The 20261-nt window shown below is 45.2% G+C and overlaps 1 protein-coding gene across 5 annotated transcripts in view; it reads left to right on the top strand.

Annotated features, from left to right (window-relative positions):
- Positions 1 to 20261, top strand: part of AASS (aminoadipate-semialdehyde synthase) — a 50494-nt gene that overhangs the window by 9532 nt on the left and 20701 nt on the right. For all 5 annotated transcript variants that reach the window (XM_078598613.1, XM_078598611.1, XM_078598612.1 and 2 more), the window contains 11 exons: positions 1525 to 1701; positions 2742 to 2826; positions 4294 to 4361; positions 5053 to 5199; positions 5554 to 5632; positions 7058 to 7185; positions 8620 to 8783; positions 10150 to 10272; positions 12056 to 12167; positions 15782 to 15844; positions 16780 to 16847. In XM_078598613.1, the coding sequence (XP_078454739.1) occupies positions 1525 to 1701; positions 2742 to 2826; positions 4294 to 4361; positions 5053 to 5199; positions 5554 to 5632; positions 7058 to 7185; positions 8620 to 8783; positions 10150 to 10272; positions 12056 to 12167; positions 15782 to 15844; positions 16780 to 16847 (1214 nt within the window). The remainder of the gene's footprint in view (positions 1 to 1524; positions 1702 to 2741; positions 2827 to 4293; positions 4362 to 5052; positions 5200 to 5553; positions 5633 to 7057; positions 7186 to 8619; positions 8784 to 10149; positions 10273 to 12055; positions 12168 to 15781; positions 15845 to 16779; positions 16848 to 20261) is intronic.

Below are 20261 nucleotides of genomic sequence, written 5' to 3'. Positions count from 1 at the left end.
TTTTAAAACTTTTTTTTAAACACGCTTTTATGAAATGTACGAGTAATGGCAGAACTCCACGACTCCAGGAAGTGGCCCCCGAAACTTGCCATAACGTAAGGGACCGTGGTGATTTACAGCCAACGTCAGTTGAGCGTGGACAATTAGACCCAAGCCGAAACATAACATATAAAAAATAATGTTTAAAAATATAGATATAAATTTTTAATTATAGAATATAGTATTGCCATCAGTATGACATAATTATACCAAGTTTGCAGTCGATACCACATTAGGAAGTGAGTTAAAATTGAGTTACAAGATTTGAGGATACGACGATGACGACAACAACGACAACAACAATGACAACAACAACAACGACAAGCATGTAAAATTGGAATCATCGAGAGTATTCTATATGAATAAAGCGCTCTACCTAGCATTTACCATTGTAAACCTTTTTCATGTGTAGTAGTACCCTAGTAATTACCAGAGGTGTGGACTCGAGTCATGTGACTTGGACTCGAGTCAGACTCGAGTCATGAATTTGATGACTTGCGACTCGACTTGGACTTGCATAACAATGACTTTGTCCCACCTCTGGTAATTACCCTGTAATCGGGTAATTTGTATGGGGTAAGGGTAAAAGGTAGGGTAAAGGTAAGCTCGTTGCTTTTTACCTTTTACCTTACCTGCTAAAGGGTAAAAGGTAGGGTAGAGTGATTGTATTGTGGTAAGGTAAAAGGTAGGGTAAAGGTAGGCTCGTTGTTTTTACCTTTTAACTTTTACCTTACCTTGCCAAGGCCTAGTTCGAATTCAGGCAGCCAAGCAATGTTTTAAGTACCCTGAGAGTGCCCTGTAATCTGAGAACTCATGGCTCGGCATAAGAATTTTGGGAGAGAAAATTCTGGTGAGAGGTCGAATCATCCCTCCTGGATCGATAACATTTGTAACATTTTATGGGAAGTCCACAGTGCGAGTCACACCCCTTCAATAGACATGTCGACGACTGGCTCATGGATTTAAATAGTAGATGCAAACCGCCCCAGTTTATCTTTTTCCCTTAATTGCAGCTTGTTGCATTTGAATCCTCACCCGATGCTCCTTATATTTCACAGTCAGCCCCTGTGCATCTCTCTCTGTCTCTCATCGATGGCTCTTTTAAAATGTTCCCGTGGTGCTTCTGGTTCTGCTTGAGCTTCGCTAAGGTTTACAATAGGTGAAACCCTTCCCCCAATGTTGACCTAAAGACATTTATCTTACTTTTAAAGTCCTCAAATTTGTTTTCAGTGTTCACTTCCATCTCTAATTTCGTTTTACTTCGCAGCTTTTCTCTCCATTTTCGAACATATGCTCTGGACTCTTCTGTATATAAATAATTCAAGTCCCAGTCTTAGAATTTGATGACATTCATGTCATTTTTTATCAAGTTTTCTGTTGGAACTGGACATTAACATGCTTAAAAGAACACGTTTTTTTGTGCAGATGGGGAGTCTCGCAATCGTTGGTCATTGTAACTGTCTCCACATATCTCTGTCCCTCCAGGATTATGTGAAGGCTGGAGCCATTCTGCAGGAGGACATCTCGGACGCGACCTTGATCCTGGGAGTAAAGAGGCCCCCGGATGGCAAGCTGATCCCTCACAAGACCTACGCTTTTTTCTCCCACACAATCAAGGCGCAGGAGGCCAACATGGGACTGCTGGAGGAGGTGGTTGCAAAGGTAAGAAACGATCAATTCACAAAGGGAGGAAAAGGTGCAGGCCTGAAATATCTTGCACATGCACCTGCTGCCAGAAGGGCCTCCAGCTCTATAAACCAACTCTAGAGGGTATTTTGCCTACATTTTCACGCTGGCCAGATGTCTTGGAAGAGGCAAGGTGTACCCACACTTCACCCCACCACACGCCTTGGCTGTACCCATTGAACATATTGGCAGTACACCGGCATAAAAAAAAATCAAATTTTGGCAATAAATATTTACCTGCGATTTGCAACCCTGGTCAGAAAATTTTGCGGGGTGCGTCAAAATCAGTTCTCGTGATGTAGAAGCAGTCGAAAGATAAATGCTACGAGTGGCTGAACACAAAGCTTCACAGTCTGTTGCCGTGTAGCACCCAGCCTGATGACAATTGGCTGCTCCGTGTTCCAAAGGCGAGATTTGACTCGTGCCCTAGACATGGTCGGACTTGTTCCTCGATTCATTTCCGAAATAATTTCTTGGTGGCATCAAAAGATTACGACTCCTGGTGCCACACGTTCAAATGGGAAAGCAGCTGCAACTTCTGATGGAGAGTCTGCAGATCACTCAAGGGCAACAGCGACATCGTCGGACTATTTTACGAGGACCGGTCTGTTGTTATGCTGCAACGATGTACCGCCAATATGTCCATTTACACTGCTGGGTAAATACAGGCGGTGGGGGGGGCATTAAAGATGCTTCCCCCCCCCCCTTGTTTCAACTGCAACGTCAGGAAAACGAACCAGCGACCTCTGGATGGCAAGTCCGGTGTGCTCACTGTTCGTTAGACCAGAGTAGAACCTCGAAAAGGCGCTTTGCACAAAATTGGGGACGTGGTGAACACCGACAGAGTATTGGGAAGTGATGTCTGTGAGACACATAGCAGGTAGGAGTGATACAAATTAGGGAAGTTTCGAGCGATGTGCCCACCACCATCTCTTCTAGCGATGTGCCCACCACCATCTCTTCTTGCGACGTGCCCTACTCAGACCATAATATAATGATGTGGTTTCGCTTTGCAGGGCATCCGCTTGATTGATTACGAGAAGATGGTGGACACCAAAGGAGTGCGTGTTGTGGCCTTCGGCAAGTGGGCTGGATTCACAGGTAACGCCCATTGCGGAGATTTTTTTATGCACACCCATCTCATTTACCTTGAGGACTTTACGAAACGGATTTCAGTCTTTTCATGCTCAGCGTGTCTCGACAGGGTGAACGTGATTGTTTTTTATTGTATCTGCATCTTTTCTTTGTCGGATTGGATTGGGGGACTTGGAATGACTGCAGATCTAAATCATCAGATCGTGGCCCAAATCAGATTGATTTGCTGCAAGGAATTTTAATTCATATTGGAGAGTAAAGAATGTAATGTTTGTTTGGGAAGATGATATTTAATTTGAAAAATTATTTTTTTACCCTTTCTGGCAATAAAACAGGTGTCAAAATTCTTGCTCTTTGTCTAGATGTTCAAACACCAAATAGATACATTTTTCAAGGAATCAAGACTGTATTAACTGCACGTGTTTATGGTGAACATGCAAATAAGCATGCTCTGAAAATATATGCATTGTCTTGAAACGGTCTGGCCTACACCAGAGACAGCCTTCTTTATGGCCTAGTCTCACCAGTATCAGACCAGAGAACACCAAAATGCAAACATTTAGAAGACAATGCACGTATCAGAGCATTTATATCATGAGTTGAGTAGTTATATCATGGGATACTGTGTCATTAGGGTGATTTGAAATTTACCGTGGTTTTCTGTATTGTGAAGCTGCCTATGATGTAATCGCCAACCGACTAAATCTGCTGTTTTGCTTTTATGATCAAAAATTATAATGTCAAAATGTGTCCCGTGTGCGTGCCACCTGGGCATGTGACAACTGGGTATGTGCCACCAGCACGCCATCGTGCCTAAACCCCTCCCACCAAGTTCAAGTTCAAGTTCATTTATTAGGTATAGCCCTGTGAGCCATTCAGCTCTTGAATCGGGTGCAACCGCAACAAACAAAAAACAAAAACATGAACAAAAAACATCTTAAACCCGCAACTCTGCTCCACCACCACGCCTTCCCCTCCTAATAACTCTCCAATTACCTGCCCCCCCCTCATTGTTCTTCCCCACCTGGCATCACTCTATTAATTAGCGACATATCTCCATGCAGCTTCTGTCCCATCGCCCTGCCGTTCAACAATTGTGCGCTCGAGATTTCCTTACTTTATTCTGCACACACTTCTATTTTCCTTGCGCCCCAACTGTCTTCATAATTTTCTTCGCCTGCCTATTATCCCAATTACTCATACCCCTCGCTGCAATGTGGTGAAACGCTTGCATTGCTATGTGTATATATTTTATTATTGTACAGAATTTTCTATTGTGACCCACCCCTACTGGGCATCTATGAAAAATAGCTTCATAGCTAATCGGATTCCTCCAGGATAAATAAAGATTCTGATTCAATGTTTAAGTTTAAGTAGTAATGTGATGGCGCTTTGAGTGGCAGATTTGTGCCAGAAAGCCGTAACGTGTGTAAGTAGAAATAAAATTGACTTGACTTGTTGTTTGTGCACCAGGCATGATCAACATCCTGCATGGCCTGGGCCTGCGCCTGCTTGCTCTGGGACACCACACGCCCTTCATCGTGAGAATGTTGCACACGCACACACCGCTCAGTAATCTGGGTACAGGAGAGGGGATTTTGAATATTGGCATGCACATGTGGTCATGGAACAGACCAGCACCAGTGCTTTCACTTGTCGATCCTGGATGGAGCAGTTAAAATATACCCACAAATATACCCACAACCTGAGGATCATATATAGGAAGAGCGGGTTGATTTAATCTATAAACAAATAGTGCCAGGCATCAATAAAACGAAATCATTATTGGTGAGGTCAAGAAGAACATTCTTGGGAATTTGTTTCCGAATTATGAATGAGTAGGTACAACTTTAAAAAAAATCTAAATTCCACTATTAACTTGTAATAAAGAGAACTTTACTTTATTGTGGTTGAGCTCACTCATTTTAGAATCAATGAAATGCATTATTTGGTCATACTGCTGCATTCGTAGTGGTGCACAAGCAACCAAAGACTCAACACATAGTTCCTAACTTAAAACATATATAACATGCAACGTTTCTAGCAATGACCCTTCTTCATAGCACATCAACGGAAATGCAGGTTTTCTTGCATCAAGAATCGCACAATATTGATGTCACGACAACGGTAATGTCACATGCGGAGCGATCGTGTGCTGGGGGAATGCATGTTGTTTTAGCGCAAGCCCCTGCATTGATGTCGATGTTGTGTGTCGCCTTGTGTCTGAGACAGCACATTGGCATGGCGCACAACTACAGGAACAGCAACCAGGCCATCCAGGCAGTGCGTGACGCCGGTTACGAGATCGCGCTGGGGCTCATGCCCAAATCAATCGGCCCCATCACGTTCGTGTTCACCGGCACCGGCAACGTCTCTCGGGTGCGACGCACATCCCAGCATCTCGTTCCTCTTTGTTTCAAGTGTGCTTTGATGGGTGGTCACATATTTATATATATACAGTTGATCATCGATTAATTATTCGGCGTGCAATTATCCGGCTTACAACATTATCTGGCGGTCCCGGGCCGATCTGGCGAAATCGGCAAAACCGCTCCAAAGGCTGTAACCAGTCCGGCGATCGACACCACGCGCGTGACAAATAAAGTATCTATGATTGATTTCGTTGTCCAATATTACATGCAGTTCATTTTACACACTACATACAACAACTTAAACAATGAAAATACTGCACTATGTACATTGGTTGGTGCTGGCATCGGTTCCGTTTTGCAGGGAGCCCAGGAGATCTTTAACGAGCTGCCGTTCGAGTACGTGGAGCCCTACGACCTGAAGCACGTGTCTCTCAAAGGAGGTGCGAGGCGGATGGGCGACGATAGCGATGTCGCTGCTTTCCGTTGCACTTGACGATGTGTGATGCCGCCCTTCCCGTTCTGTGACTGCGAACCTTCGATTATCTCACTTGCAAAAGACATGACGCGGGAGAGTAACAGCGGTAGTGTGAGGGAGTAACAGAAAGATGCTGTAAATGTTTGTGTATCCACCGCAATGTGAACACTTGGTGCTGAAGATCGTAACTTGGCAAGACTTGTTATAGACAGAACGGGTCTCCGACTTGGGTGTCGGATCGCAATCGTCTCTTTTGGTAGTTTTAAGCCAGTTGAGGAAATTCCACATTGCTTATAGAGGGAATCATTCTTTCCCAACGATAGCCACTGTTCACCTCGAACAAAATGGTACTTATTTTATTAACCTTGAGTCGACTGCTCAACTGGGATGTAAACTCATAACCCTGCGAGTCACATGTTCCCTTTCCCCCCCCCCTCCCCAGGGGGAAAGGGAACCTTTCCCCTTACACGGTCCCCCTTCCTGCGCTCCGTCTTCCGTGCCACAGTTAACTCGAGAATAAAGAACCCCACCGCACCTCCTTCACATCTTCCGTGCTGCCGCATAAGTTTTGTTACTCTGCAACGAGTGTAAATTAGTATTACTTTATTATTATTGTAGTACAAAAAGCAATAGCGCAACATAGAAGTGTTTTAAAATGTAATTATTTTCTAAATATGACGGACTTTGGTTCCTAATGGCACATACCTCCTAAGGGCATATTTACTACGTGTGTACGGGCATATGTGAGAACCTGCTTGACAATTGTTTTCTAGGACTCGCACTCGTTGACATTCTAATGCAAATTATATCACGGTGGCTTTAATGTGCATTATATAATACATTAGTGCTTTACTAAAGCCTCAACGTCTAACCAAGCCTTATGGTGTATAAAACAAGAAATCGGGATGAGGTTTGCATGCTGGAATGAGAGGTGTGATGGCCACTCGGAATTGTGGGAATCCCATGCTGCCCTGCGACTGTTACCGATGTTGTACGTGCAGAGTGGCCTGCTCTAACTGGCCGCCGTTAATGAATCAAAGAACGGCCTTTACAGATTTCATGGCAGCGATGCAACATTGCAAAGTCATGGATTTTACCCTCATCAGAGGTCATCAGCCCGGTGTCGCTGTGCTATCCCGCTGCTCCAGGTTGTGCAGCACCTGTTGCGCAGTGTACCCAATTGGAATTGCATTTGCAAATGGATTGCTGTTAGCAGATGATGCTGCTCACTGAAGGGTCCACACATTTGGCCTCGGTTGGGAAAAAAAATGCATTTTACAGCATTTCAAAATATAGGTATCGCTGACGCAGTGCAGTAAGTGATGTCCACGTTGTTTCAACAAGGAACTTCTACATGTGGCCAATTTCTGCTCGTTTGTGCACGTGGCAGATTCACGCAAGGTGTATGGAACAGTGCTGAGCCGACACCACCACCTGGTGCGCAAGACGGACGACATCTACGATGCCCAGGAGTACGACATCTACCCAAAGCGCTACACCTCCCGCTTCAACCAGCAGGTATGGGCACCGCAGTGGCGAGATGTTAACTACCTCGGGAGGTCGTCGGTTTGATCCCGACCCTGATGCCTGCTGTATATTTGGAGTTTGCATGTTCTCCCCATGGTCACGTGACTATTTCTTCAGGTCTTCCGGTTTTTCCATCCATATTTATAAAAATGCGTATTAGAGTATTTGGCTGCTATATATTTCCACGTGATAAACCACTTCGTTGGGCTATCATTTGTGGCCAGGTCGCTTCCGAAAAAGAGCTATATAGCTCAGTCAGCATTGCCTGGTAAAATAAAAAAAATAGTTGAGTTCAAAAATGCCCACAACCTTTACATGAGAATGCCTCCACCAAGACTTGGACATGTGAAGACCTGCAACCTGGCCACAAATGATAGCTCAATGTAGTGGCTTATCATGTGGAAATTTATAGCAGCCAGATACTCTAAACGCATGATGATTCTAAATGTGGAGGGAAAAAACAGAGGACCCGGAGGAAAATTCATGCGACCATGGGGAGAACATGAAAACTCCAAATATACAGGCTCAGTGAGCATTGCCTGGTAAAATAAAAAAAATAGTTTAGTTAAAAAATGCCCACAACCTAGACTTTACATGAGAACGCCTCCACCAAGACTTGGACATGTGAAGACCTGCAACCTGGCCACAAATGATAGCTCAATGTAGTGGCTTATCATGTGGAAATTTATAGCAGCCAGATACTCTAAACGCATGATGATTCTAAATGTGGAGGGAAAAAACAGAGGACCCGGAGGAAAATTAATGCGACCATGGGGAGAACATGAAAACTCCAAATATACAGGCATCAGGGTTGGGATCGAACCCACGACATCCTGTGTATACAAGGCGAGGTAGTAAATATCTCGCTACCGGGTGGCACCCTTGCTGGGGTTAGGGTTGCTTTCGCATTGAGTCTGAGGGTAAGGAGCTCTTCTTGTGTTTCACTCGAGTTTTCAAGGAACTATCTTGGCAGAGGTAGTGGTGGATCACACCATGAGCACGGCTACCCGAGTTTCATTCCCAGCCACAGCTAACAAATGGCGCTTGATACCTGAACTGGTCCTGGGTTTCCTCTCCACCAAACCACAGAGACCAACAGGCCTTGATCCAACAGTGGATTGACAAAGTTTATTGTTATCACGATTATTATTACCTTGGCAATTCGGGGCCAAGATGGTGGGGAGAACACCTCACAAGGCGAGGGCGCTCGGAGCTTTGGTGAAGCAGTTTGCAACAACAGGCACGGAAAAAAGAGAGGCACTTTCAGTGAGCTCAGGAGGTGGATGACCAGATGGGAACTGGGATCGATGGATTAAGATGAGCGTGCAAAAGGACACCGCGGGAGAAGGGGAGTCGTGGTTGCTGTAGCGTCACTGGGGAAGAGTTGTCCTTGTCGATGTCACCACTGTGGGTTGACCTTCCCAGATTGCCCCGTACACGACGTGCCTGGTGAATGGGATCTACTGGGACCCGGACACCCCTCGGCTGCTCAGCAAGGAGGATGCCCAGCGCCTCATGACCCCCATGCACCTGGCAGAGGGCTCCGAGGCGGACACCTTTGTCAAGGGCTGCCCCTACCTCCCGCACAGGCACGGACGCGGCAGCACATCCGCACGCAGCATGAGTGCCGAGCGGCGCGGTGACTTCGAGGCACCCCAGGGGTGGATGGATGGAGCCACGGCACTGGTGTTTTTACTGTCAGGTTTTGCGTTGACCTGCAATTCACGACGTCTGTTCGCCCCTAACTCAGCGATCAACCGCCACAGAACCTGGCAGCTAGACGTGGCCGATTCATCGATTTAAAATACAGGTAGTCCCCGACTTACGATGGAGATGTGTTACGACGACCCCATCGTAAGTCGAAAATATCGTAAGTCGAAAATGGCCTAGCCTACCCAGGAGTCTTAAAGAATGGTGATAATTTAGCAAAACAGAGCAATTTACAGTACTGTACTGTATAAACTAAACACTGTATGTATTTATTAATTACAATACTGTATTGCACAGTAAATTTTAAAGTAAAAAACAAGGTAAATTCTTAGCCTACCTATATGAACTGCAATTTCATAGAAAGTTTTTTCAAGAAACAATCCTATCTGCTATAAAAACTTTTAACATGCATTGAACACCGAGACAACTTAACTCCGTCGACCACTGGTGAGAGTGAGGCATCACACAAGGCAGGAGATGCGTACAGTACATCCCGGCAGCGTCCCAACGTACAGTGTCGTACCTCATACGCTGCTGCGTTTGCCTGCCGCGCGAAATGTAAAATATGTTACAATTTTGTCATATCGCCATCGTAAGATCGAAATATCGTAAGTCGGACCATCATAAGTCGGGGACTACCTGTATATAATTTACACTTACGATGCATGCGTCATAATCACGCCCGTGATAAATGTTCGTTTCTCTCTCCAAAAAGAAGCCAGGGCCCATGTCGCCATATTGAGAATCCTCTGCAGAAGGTGGGAGATAGCCTCTGCGAGTGAGACCAAAGGAACCTAAAGGGGGGCGCACAACCAGAGCGTGGGGTAGTGACGCTGGGAGTAATTGTGAACTTCTTCCCTGGCACTAGTTCCTATAATGATGAGATGCTCTCTGTGTGACGAGGTACAGTGAGGGTTTCTCTTTGCCTCATTCTTTGGGCAAAGGTAACAGTCTGAATGGTTTATACCAACAGTCATCCATGACTTAGGTAAGGAAGCCTCAACAATTGTTCTCGAGTCCTACATTTCCATTTTTGGCATTTTTATTAGTGTTTTTGCACGTACAAGGACAGTGGATTTACCAGAGAAAATCCATGCATGGGGGAGGTGACACTAAAAATGCACAATTTTGGACCTGTCATCTGAGAGGGCAGTGATATAGTATGCTATTGATTTAGATATTTCTGTCCAAGGCATTGTCTGAGGGTGCTATGAGGCAGTGACCGAGTGTCCTGTCGGCCGGCAGGTTCCTGGCCATCTGTGACATCTCAGCGGACCCCGGCGGCTCCATTGAGTTCATGACCGAGTGCACCACCATCGACGCGCCCTTCTGCATGTACGACGCTAACCAAAATTTCCACCACAACAGGTCAGTGCTTATTTTTTTTATTATTATCATGCTTGCTTAATTCCAGCAAAGCCTCACCGAGTCTCAACACTCTGCTTCAGGATGGTCGTGCCAAGTTTTTCTTATAGGGATGCGATGTTTCTGTGTGTAGTCCTAATTGAGTAATTTGCAGGTAATATTTCAGCATTGGGATTTTTGGCCAACACCAGTTACAGTGTACTTTTTTTTTAGCTATGGGAGGAAACCGGAGAACCTGGAGGAAAATGATACAAAGGCAGGGAAACAACATACAGACTTCACACACAAAAGGCACCCGAGTTAGGATTCAATACCTTGCTGGTTTCGTCAAGGAACATGAACCATCACGCGTACTCCGGTAATCCTTGCAGCGGGTTTTGGCTAGCCATTGAACAAAGACGGTCACCGCATCGCGCGCTTTCGGATGCGCTTCTGCGGGCATCTGGAAAGCTCTTCCTTCTGATATTAGAAAGCCACTGGGAGCTATGCGCTTTTAAATCTAGATTAAAAACTCATTTTTTTATAACTGCTTTTTGAGTTTAGTGTGTTGTCCTTCCCCTGCACCTCCGATTAACACGGTTGGCTACGTACGGTGCGAAAGAAGTTCAACATACATGGGTGGCAGCAACCAGCGCTCAGGCATGGAAGGAGTTTCGTACAATCCTGAGAGATAACGGCCTCAGTTCTTGGTCTTTGCATTGATTTCAGGCCTCACATATTTTCCTGCCCATGGCATTGTGGTTTCCAGTTGAATTGGCCATCCTGGCCACACCTTGCTGATAAAATGCAGTCAAAGTGTAAACCAGTCCAAGCAAGTGCTACACTAGGAGGGCATTAATCTTGACTGCCCACCAACCAATATATTCAATGTTACTCGCCTTTAATGGTGCAAGAGTGATTGCTAAAATTATTTAATGCAAACAACAAATCAAGTTCCTAGCTCTATATGATATGTATTGTAGCAGACTGCAAAAAAGTGGAGCATGTCATTCCTTGGGAACTTAATTATTTGTCCTCAGGGCTTTTAACGATGCGTGGTTTAATGTGACTTGCTCTGGAAAAAAACAGTCAACATTTTCTGTCATGATCTCTCTACGCCTAGCAGAATATCCACAGCTGGGTTGAGAACTTACATGCACAAATTATTTCCACCACAAATAATATGTTGCCTGTGGCCATGAGTGGAATGTTTAGCGTAGGCGTGCCATGATAACAGCAGAGCTCATTAGTCACACGGATGAGGAATAACGCCGTGAGTGCTTAATTGAAATCCGTACTTCCATATAGGTTAGAGAAAGGCTGATAGTCTGTTCGCCCACTGCTAGATGAAGGCATCCCCACACGATGCCATTTATGCGGATTGTTTGACCATACTTTTCACAGTAGGCGGAGATGTTGCTTTGTGTTATCCAAATTGAGTACATTTTGTATGATTTTTACAATTTAGCAAATTTTCACAATGACGTCGCACAAGGACGGCCTCTTCGTTCATAAATGACGTCACGGGATCTTTAACACCATTAAGCAGACGGGGCGCACTGCTTATGGTTAACAAGATGCAGTAAAAACCAGGGGCAGTCTGTCGCATTGGAACCGCGAACTCTGCAACAAACGGCGAACGCGACACCGCTGGCCCACACCACCGCTGGCGCCCCACGAGCCATGCACCACTGAGTGCTGAATGTTACGACTTGACATCAGATCACACTGCGTGTGCTGCGCGTGCCGGGTACTGAACGGTACGACTCGACGTGAGATCACGCTGTGCTGTGCGTGTTGGGTGCAGTGTGAATGAGGATGGAATCCTCATCTGCTCCATCGACCAGCTGCCTGCACAGATGCCCGTGGAGGCGACGGAGTACTTCGGAGACCGGCTATATCCGTACATTTTCCAGATGGTAATTATTATTATTTTTTCACACAAGTGCTGAGCACAGGGCCAAAAACGTCAAGCGTTCAGCAACAAACCGCCAGATCAAAGTTGTAAACAGATAAGAGTGTAACACGTTTCTTGAATTGAGCAAGGTTATTGTTATAAAAGCTTGGAAAAATAGACGACGGGAGGAGGGAATTCCAAAGTGGAGCAGTGTGAGGGAAGAAGCAGAATGAGAAGTTTTGTGATGTGCAGTGTGGTGAGTGAGTGTGTAGGTGAATGTGTAGGTGAGTGAGTGTGTTCTCAACATGGGTGGAAGAATCGATTAGTGAAGTTCACGGGAATGGTAACCATGGTAGTAGCTACATAAGAGTGATAAGGTGGTAACTGATCACCGGTGAGAGTGTGGCTGAAGTGAATTGGTGAGTGCTGGATCATCAGTCACCTTTGACTGCTGATTTGCTGAGTGCAGCGAGGTAGGAGCTGGGTGCTCCATCCCAGGCAAGGTACAATACCACCCTTACATAACAGCATTGCAGCAGCTCTCACCAAGAACCTATTTGCTTGGTATGGCGTTCACAAGCAGAGGCACCAGTGGACATGTAACGTGTGCACTGATGCCTCTTAATTGTCACTTTGTGAGGTAATGATTTGATTCATCAATCGATCCATTCTCATCTCTTTTGTATCGTTGCTCATGTTTTCTGTATCATGTTCATTGTTTTGTCTGATTCATTAGCCTAGATATAATGTTACCGTAAAATTTGCATCAATTTCAAACAATTATCAATTTTAATAGATGGATGGACGAATGGTTACATTCCTGGTCCTCACAACAATGTTGATATCGTTGTCTACATATCTAGTGAGTCCAACTGAGTCGCAGACGGTGTCTTGGGAACAGCACGTTTTATTAAACTCATAGCACAACATACTCCAGGCTATAAACACAACATACTCCAGGGCTATTAACACAACACACTTTTGGGTGGTGACCACCCAACTAACCATGCTACAGCAGAACTAGACACGGTTCCACTATCCCGGTCCGGACCACAAGCTGGGTTCCGGACCGCTGGGCTGGAGGCTTCTTCAAGCTTGACGTGGATCTCCTGCCTCTCCAACAGTAAGAACCCAGAGCCCCTCTCAGGGCCCCCCTTATATCAGGCCAGGCTGGGGCTGGCTCTGCCTCTCGCCCCGCCCACCTTCTCGATCTCTCTCGCCCTTGCCCGAGGGCTCTCGAGAGTTCTTCTTGGACCATGTAACCACCCATTGGCCCCCTCCACCGGTGCCCCCCCTCCAGTATCATCCAGTCACATATCCTCAGATCAGCCAGAGTATCATGCCCCCAACATAACCCTAGCTGGCTGACACTGTCGCTCAACGGGAGCCCGCACCGCACGCTGTGCGTGGTGCCACCGCACTTAACCAGCGCTCACCCAAGCCCCCACTAGGGCTGGTACTACACCCCGTGTCCGGGGTGTACACACAACAGTATACAATAGACATCCCGCCGTGGCCTCGCAAGCCCGGCACCACAAAGTGACATTCCCAGTCACTACACCTACACACTGAGATATATAACCAGACAAGCGTTCATTGCAACCAGAAGTCTTTTTCAGAGGAGCCCTCCAGTTAAATAAGTACAACAGATAGTCTGCAAGCTCCATCTCGTAAACAAAATTCTAAAATTGCCATTTAACATAAATGTGAAGCACAATTAAGAATAGATATAAAAAATTGTAATTAGATACAATTCGTACATTATATGGGTGTCTACATTTTTTTAGGCAATGTTCCCATTCGTAATCACCAAATGATATCTCAGACTGGGGTGGTAATGTTTTTCAAGTTTCAAGTTACATTTTGTGTAACCCAGGTGACAGCTCATGAAACAGGCATCTATAGACTCATTTGCAAGAGTGGTGACCTCAGTCGCCAACATGACAAGAGCAGTAACGTTAGAACCAAGTACAACAACAAAGGAAGCAAATAGAAATCGAAGCAAAAACCGCCCGCTTTACAGAAGAACTCAGAAAAAGGGTGCACAAACATAACACTAGATCAAATGTATTTGTAGTGACAAACGTTGGCTCGGACAAATTACTTGAAACAAAACCTTTCATAGTAAAATTCATTTACAGTAACATTCAAATATTGCTTGCGGTAATTATTGCATGAGTAGGTAAACACGCAGGAATTTGTGACTTTGTGAATGTCTTTGTTAAACATTTAAAACATTTCAGGCTCTCTTTTTTTGATCAAAAAGGAAAAGAAAGCTAGACGTTAAAAGTTCACATTCAGGGGCAGAGTCGTTTTTGGTCAGGAATGAAAAGAGCTGTGTACGCTATGTTGTGTGAATACATTCTAAACTGTATATATCGTTGGGAGTCTGGGCGGTAGCCAACTGCAATGCTTGCTGTGCCAGCTCTGAGCAAAAGGCATTTCCTCCCTTGGCATTTACCCAAGGACCAGGAGGAATGAAGCATCAAATAAATATGTGGAATGCGTTATATTTTAACACCGTGTATTTTACACTCAAGTGGTTTATATAGCAGCAGACTTTGCAAGCTCGGTTAAACTTGTTTTGTGCGAAACGGAAGGGTGTACGCAGGCTGGTGGCCGCGTTCTTGTGCCAGGATCTACTGCGGGTACCCGGCCGCCTGTCCTCTTACCCCAAGAAGCAAAGTTTGAGCATTAATGGGCTCTTTGCACGGGGTGAATATATGGCCTGGACCATGCGCCGAGGCAGAAATGGAGCTGTGTTTCCCCAAATACTGCTCTCCAAGGCGGCACCGAGCAATTTGCCAACCCTCAATGCTACTTCCTGATTTCTGAAAAAGAAATAACTGCTAGGAAAGCAGCCAAAATTCCAGCAAGATGAGTGGTACTAGTTAAAGAGCCGGGCTTGTTTAGAAAAATATATATAATTTAATATAAGGGAGTTTCATATTTTTTGTCTAATCACATTACTGTTACACTTTTGCATCAGTTAGTTTCACAGTAAAGTAATCCGCCTTTCAGTAATGTCACGTATGTATGTATTTTAACTTCTTTCGCACCTTACGCAGCCAACCGTGCTAATCGGACGTGCGGGGAAAGGACAACAAACTAAATACAAAAAGCAGTTTTAAGGAAATGAGTTTTCAATCGGAATTAATGTTCTTGTGAGTTACATTACTGGTTCATGGCACATGTACATTCTTAAACCTGTTAATGGAGATATCTCATTGGGCATATGTTGTAATTTGTTCTTATTACCGTTTTACAAATAAGAAGACGATGACGATTATGTTGATTTAGTGGCGAAAGTTTTAAGCTTATTGTGTGCAGACAGGTGAGAGATCAAGAGGCCATTCATGAGTCTCATTTGCGAGAATGACCCAGGTCACCAAAATGATAAAAGGCAAAAAAACTAAATAAAATACACCAACAGTGCAAACATAAAAATCAGAACAGAAAACACAAACGTGTCTCATGATGAATCACAAACACTGTACAAAGACAGACCACACTGGTTTTTCCAGTGGTCTGTCTTTTACAAACAAAGGTATTGGCTGTCAAGGTGGAGCGTGAGTGCGGTAGGCTGCTACTATGTGCTCGCTGATCCTGGTGCCGTGCCTCTCTTGTCTTCGACAGCTGGCTTCGGACGCTAACAAGCCCCTGGAAAAACAGACGGAATTCTCTCCTGCAGTGCGAGATGTGAGTAGCTTCTCATGCCATGACATGCTGATGAGCCGGAATGAGTGAGAAGACTATGTTGTCTCCATTTCCAAAAGGCCCGTTGCCTCAATAAAAAAACAACTCCCCAATATTTGTCATTGATTGAAGCCAGCGGTTCTCAATTTGTGGGGCGCGCCTCCTTGGGGGCACACAGGCTGCAGCATGGATACCGTGCAGGAGTGATTTAAAATGTAAACTTATTTTATCAGGTAAGGCCCACTGAGCTACATAGCTATTTTTCAGGAGCGACCTGGCCACAAATTATAGCTCAACGAAGTGGCTCATCACGTGGACATTTATAACAGCCAGATACTCTAAACGCACGTTTTTAAATGTGGAGGAAAAAAACAGAGAACCTGGAGAAAAATCCACGTGACCACAGGGAGAACATGCAAACTCCAAATAAACATGCGTTGGAGTCGGGATCCAACCCTCAACCTGTATACCAGGTAAGGTGGTTAACATCTCGCCACCGTGCACAGGGGACTTTAGCACCACATTGTGGCAACAAAACACACCCTGATATACAACATGAAACACATACCATTTGAACAGCGCATTGACGTGTCATCTCTCTGTGTATTGTGACCTTAGCTACTTGGGGAAAGGGGGGGCGTGGGGGCATGGGACCACAACCTGCTTCCGTTCCTCCCTTAAAACCAATCTCTTCTACCTAGCCCGAGGGGTTGGGAACCTGCGGCTCCGGAGCCCCATGCGGCTCTCTAATGACTGCTTCATGACGTTAGTCACACGCACACATGGGTTACCGGATGTTGCCATTAACACTCCACGAACCTTGTCTTTCTCTTCCAGGTTAAAACAAAGAGCGCGCAGCTTAACCTTGAATCATTGTGGAATAATTACACTTGAGCTACAAGGCCGTTTTGGCCTAACTTGTTTTGTCTCATTTCCAGGCTGTCATTGCGTCAAACAACAAGCTGACACCTAAATTTGAATACATAGAGAAGCTACGAGACAGCAGGTGAGCGTTGGGTCACCACCCATCCGTCCCAACATCGGTGCCCAAATTGTGGGAACTGGTTCTGGCAAATTTCCCTGCTTGTCTGTGGTTTTCTGTGCCCTCCGTGCAGAAACTGCCAGCGTTGCAAACTCCACAGAATGTTCAGATGTGATTTGCATGGCTGGCACTATTTAAAAATAAGACCATCATTATCGTGGTTATCACCTCCTTTCTAGAATGCACTTTCCTGTTGATTGTTCTGACACAGAGCAGGCTCCATTAAGTGCCAATTGGTTTTCCTCATTTAAGTGATGCGTCACATTTTCACACATTGCTGTTCTGTTGGTGAAGTCGTGACAAAGCAAAGCTGGAGAGAGGCAGATGCACAGCTGGGTGGTCGTCACACTTAATTATTTTTACAATGACTTCCTGTAGCAGTGACTGTGTAAAGCAGGGGTCTCAAACTCAAATTACCTGGGGGCCGCTGGAGGCAGTATCTGGGTGAGGCTGGGCCGCATCAGGTATTCCACAAAAAAAACTTTGCTAAAAAAATCCAAACTTCTCAAATGTCATTACTAACAGTTATTTAACTTCAATGGGTTCTTCTGAACATGAATAGAATATTGAAGAACATGAACGGTTCTTCTGAACATGGCTTCTCTTGCCTACTTCTTGCTGCCAGAGACCTGGCAGCGCTTCCTCTCACATAGCTGAGCCACATTTGGCTTGAGGGAGGAAGCAGTTGAGACCCTCAGTATGGCTTGAAGATGATCATCAGTAAGTCTGGACCTGTACTTGGACTTATTGAAGTTCAAGGTGGAGAAGAGCTTTTCACACAAAATGTGCTCCCAAAAAGGCACATGGTCCGCTTGAACATTCGGGAAAGCTCAGGGAAGCTGGGGTTCAATTTTCGCAAAAATTGCCCAAGCTTGTCTTCTTTTCCACTCACCTCCCTGAACTTGGCTTTGAGGTCAGAGTTGCACTGCAGGTCAATGAGCTCCATTTGAAGCACAGGAGGGGCATCTTGCACATCAAAGGAGAAGGGATCCGCAAAAATTTTAAAAGTGGCTCTGTGCGTCTTGAAGTCTGCAAATCTGTGATCAAATTCCTCCTGTAGCCTCAAAATGGCATCAACATACTTCTCACCACTGAATGGTGTGCCTGCATTCAGGAGGGCCTTGCATGCTGGGAAATGGCAAAGGTTTGTCTGAGAGAGCTGGGCTTTCCATAACACAAGTTTTGTGGAGAATGCTCTCACGTTGTCATAGGCAGCACTGACGAGCTGCCCCTGGCCTTGTAACTTCTTGTTCAGTACATTCAGCTCATGCGTGATGTCAACAAGAAAAGCTAAGTCCATGAGCCATTTGGGATCACTTAGCACAGGAACAGCCACCCCATCCTTCTCCATGAAGGCTTTCACTTCTGTTTTCAACTCAAAAAATCTCTTCAAGACGTTTCCCCTGCTGAGCCAACGTACCTCGGTGAAGTAGAGCACATCCTCATATTCTGACTCAATTTCCTCTAAAAAAGTACGGAAAATCCGGTGCTTTAAGCCCCTGGATCTGATTTGGTTGATGCATTTCACAACAACAGACATCACATTGTCAAACTTCAGGCATTTGCTGCAAAGGGCTTGCTGATGGATGATGCAGTGCAGAGCAATGGCCTTCTCCACACCCTCCTCTTCTAGTTTTCTTTGAACAAGTGCCACCAGTCCATTTTTCCTCCCTGTCATTGATGGCGCTCCGTCGGTTGTTATTCCAACAAACTTCTTCCATGGCAAACCGGCATTCACAATGGCATCACACAGCTGGCAAAATATCTCCTGAGCGGTGGTGTGGCCATGCATTGGAATTACTGTGAGCAACTCCTCCATCACTTCAAAATTGTCATCAACACCACGGACATATATTGTGAGCTGGGCAGTGTCAGTGATGTCTGAACTCTCGTCAAGAGCGACTGAGTATGCATTGAAAAATTTGGCTTTCTCACGCAGTTGATCATAAATGTCACTTGACAGGTCAGAAATGCGCTCTGCCCCGGTGTTAGCAGAAAGGCTGATGTTGCTAAACTGACCTTTCTTTTCCGGACAGACTATACTTGCAGCGTGTAAGATGCACTTTTTGATAAACTCGCCTTCTGTGAATGGCTTTCCTGCCTTAGCAATCATCTCACTAACTACGTAGCTTACTTCGACTGCTGCATTATTCTCTTTGGTTGCTTTCTTGAAGACATTTTGTTGCCTCAGTAGACATGTTTTAAGATTGGCAACCCGGTTGGCTCTCTCAACTCCCTGGTATTTTGCATACTCCTCAGCATTTCTAGTTGAGTAATGACGTTTGAGGTTGTATTCCTTGTGCACCGCAACTTTTTCTGTACAAATAAGACACGTCGGGGTGCTCATGTGCTCAACAAAGAAATATTGCATCTCCCACTTTTCCTGAAATTGTCTGTGCTCGTCACCAACCTTTCTCTTCACTGCAGGCTTTGAAAAAGACATGATTGGGGTTGTGTGACAAGATATATATTCATTCCACTTGCTGTCGCTCACAAAGTTTCAGTCAAGTGTTTAGCCAACCAGCGACGCACGGAGACGTAATTTCCGCAAATGCACTTCAATTCCGCTTTTTCCGGTAACAACAGGTGCGTAGATTATGGGGGGGGGGGGGGTAATGCGTTCCCATCAGATTTCGTCCCCACACCCCAGTCACAGGCAGACACAGCTGTAGCGGCTGCTACTATACACGCTTCTCTGTTCAAAGCACGGGGATCTGAGCCGGGATGAGCTGTGGATCTGCGCTTTGACGCGCTCCGGTGCGCGCACAGTGGAGAACCGAAAGAGGGAGAGGAGAGGACTATATGAGGCAGCGTCATTGTGTGACCACGGGGTTCAAATGCTGCTGGCCACTGTCGGGGCTTTCGCTGCCTTCAGTCACATCATCACATTTTTCTATACATTTTTGTGCTTACTTTGTGCCGGCGTGTTGGCTTGCCTGCGTTCCGGGACTTATTTGAGCAGATCCGGTACCTCTCGTATCGAAAAAAATATGAATATTAAAAAAAGTTTTTAAAGAAATTATTAAAATAAAATATAACAATATAATGTAATCACTAGAAAATTACGGAGCCCCTGTTGACATCGGTGGATGAATTACTAATTTGTGGCCACGCAATAACAAGATAATCTAATAAGTTATATATATAGCTTTCTTAACAACAGCATCACAATTTCATAAAATAATAGCAAATGCAGACTTCTAAGATGAACCAAAATAATTATGCACATCGTCATGTACAGTCTGTGGCTCGGTGCGTAAATGTCACCACCAGAGGATGAGGGAATTTAAATCATAAAAATTCATCCACACATTTCAGGTGTAAATAATAATGTAAAACAGCCCAGACTGTAAAATGTAGATATTAGCTCAATGACGT

The sequence above is a fragment of the Lampetra planeri genome, chromosome 11 (assembly GCF_965212315.1).
Source record: "Lampetra planeri chromosome 11, kcLamPlan1.2.h2, whole genome shotgun sequence".
Classification (NCBI taxonomy): Eukaryota; Metazoa; Chordata; class Hyperoartia; order Petromyzontiformes; family Petromyzontidae; genus Lampetra; species Lampetra planeri.
Note: the sequence above shows the minus strand (reverse complement) of the source record. Positions and strands in the feature narration are given on the sequence as shown.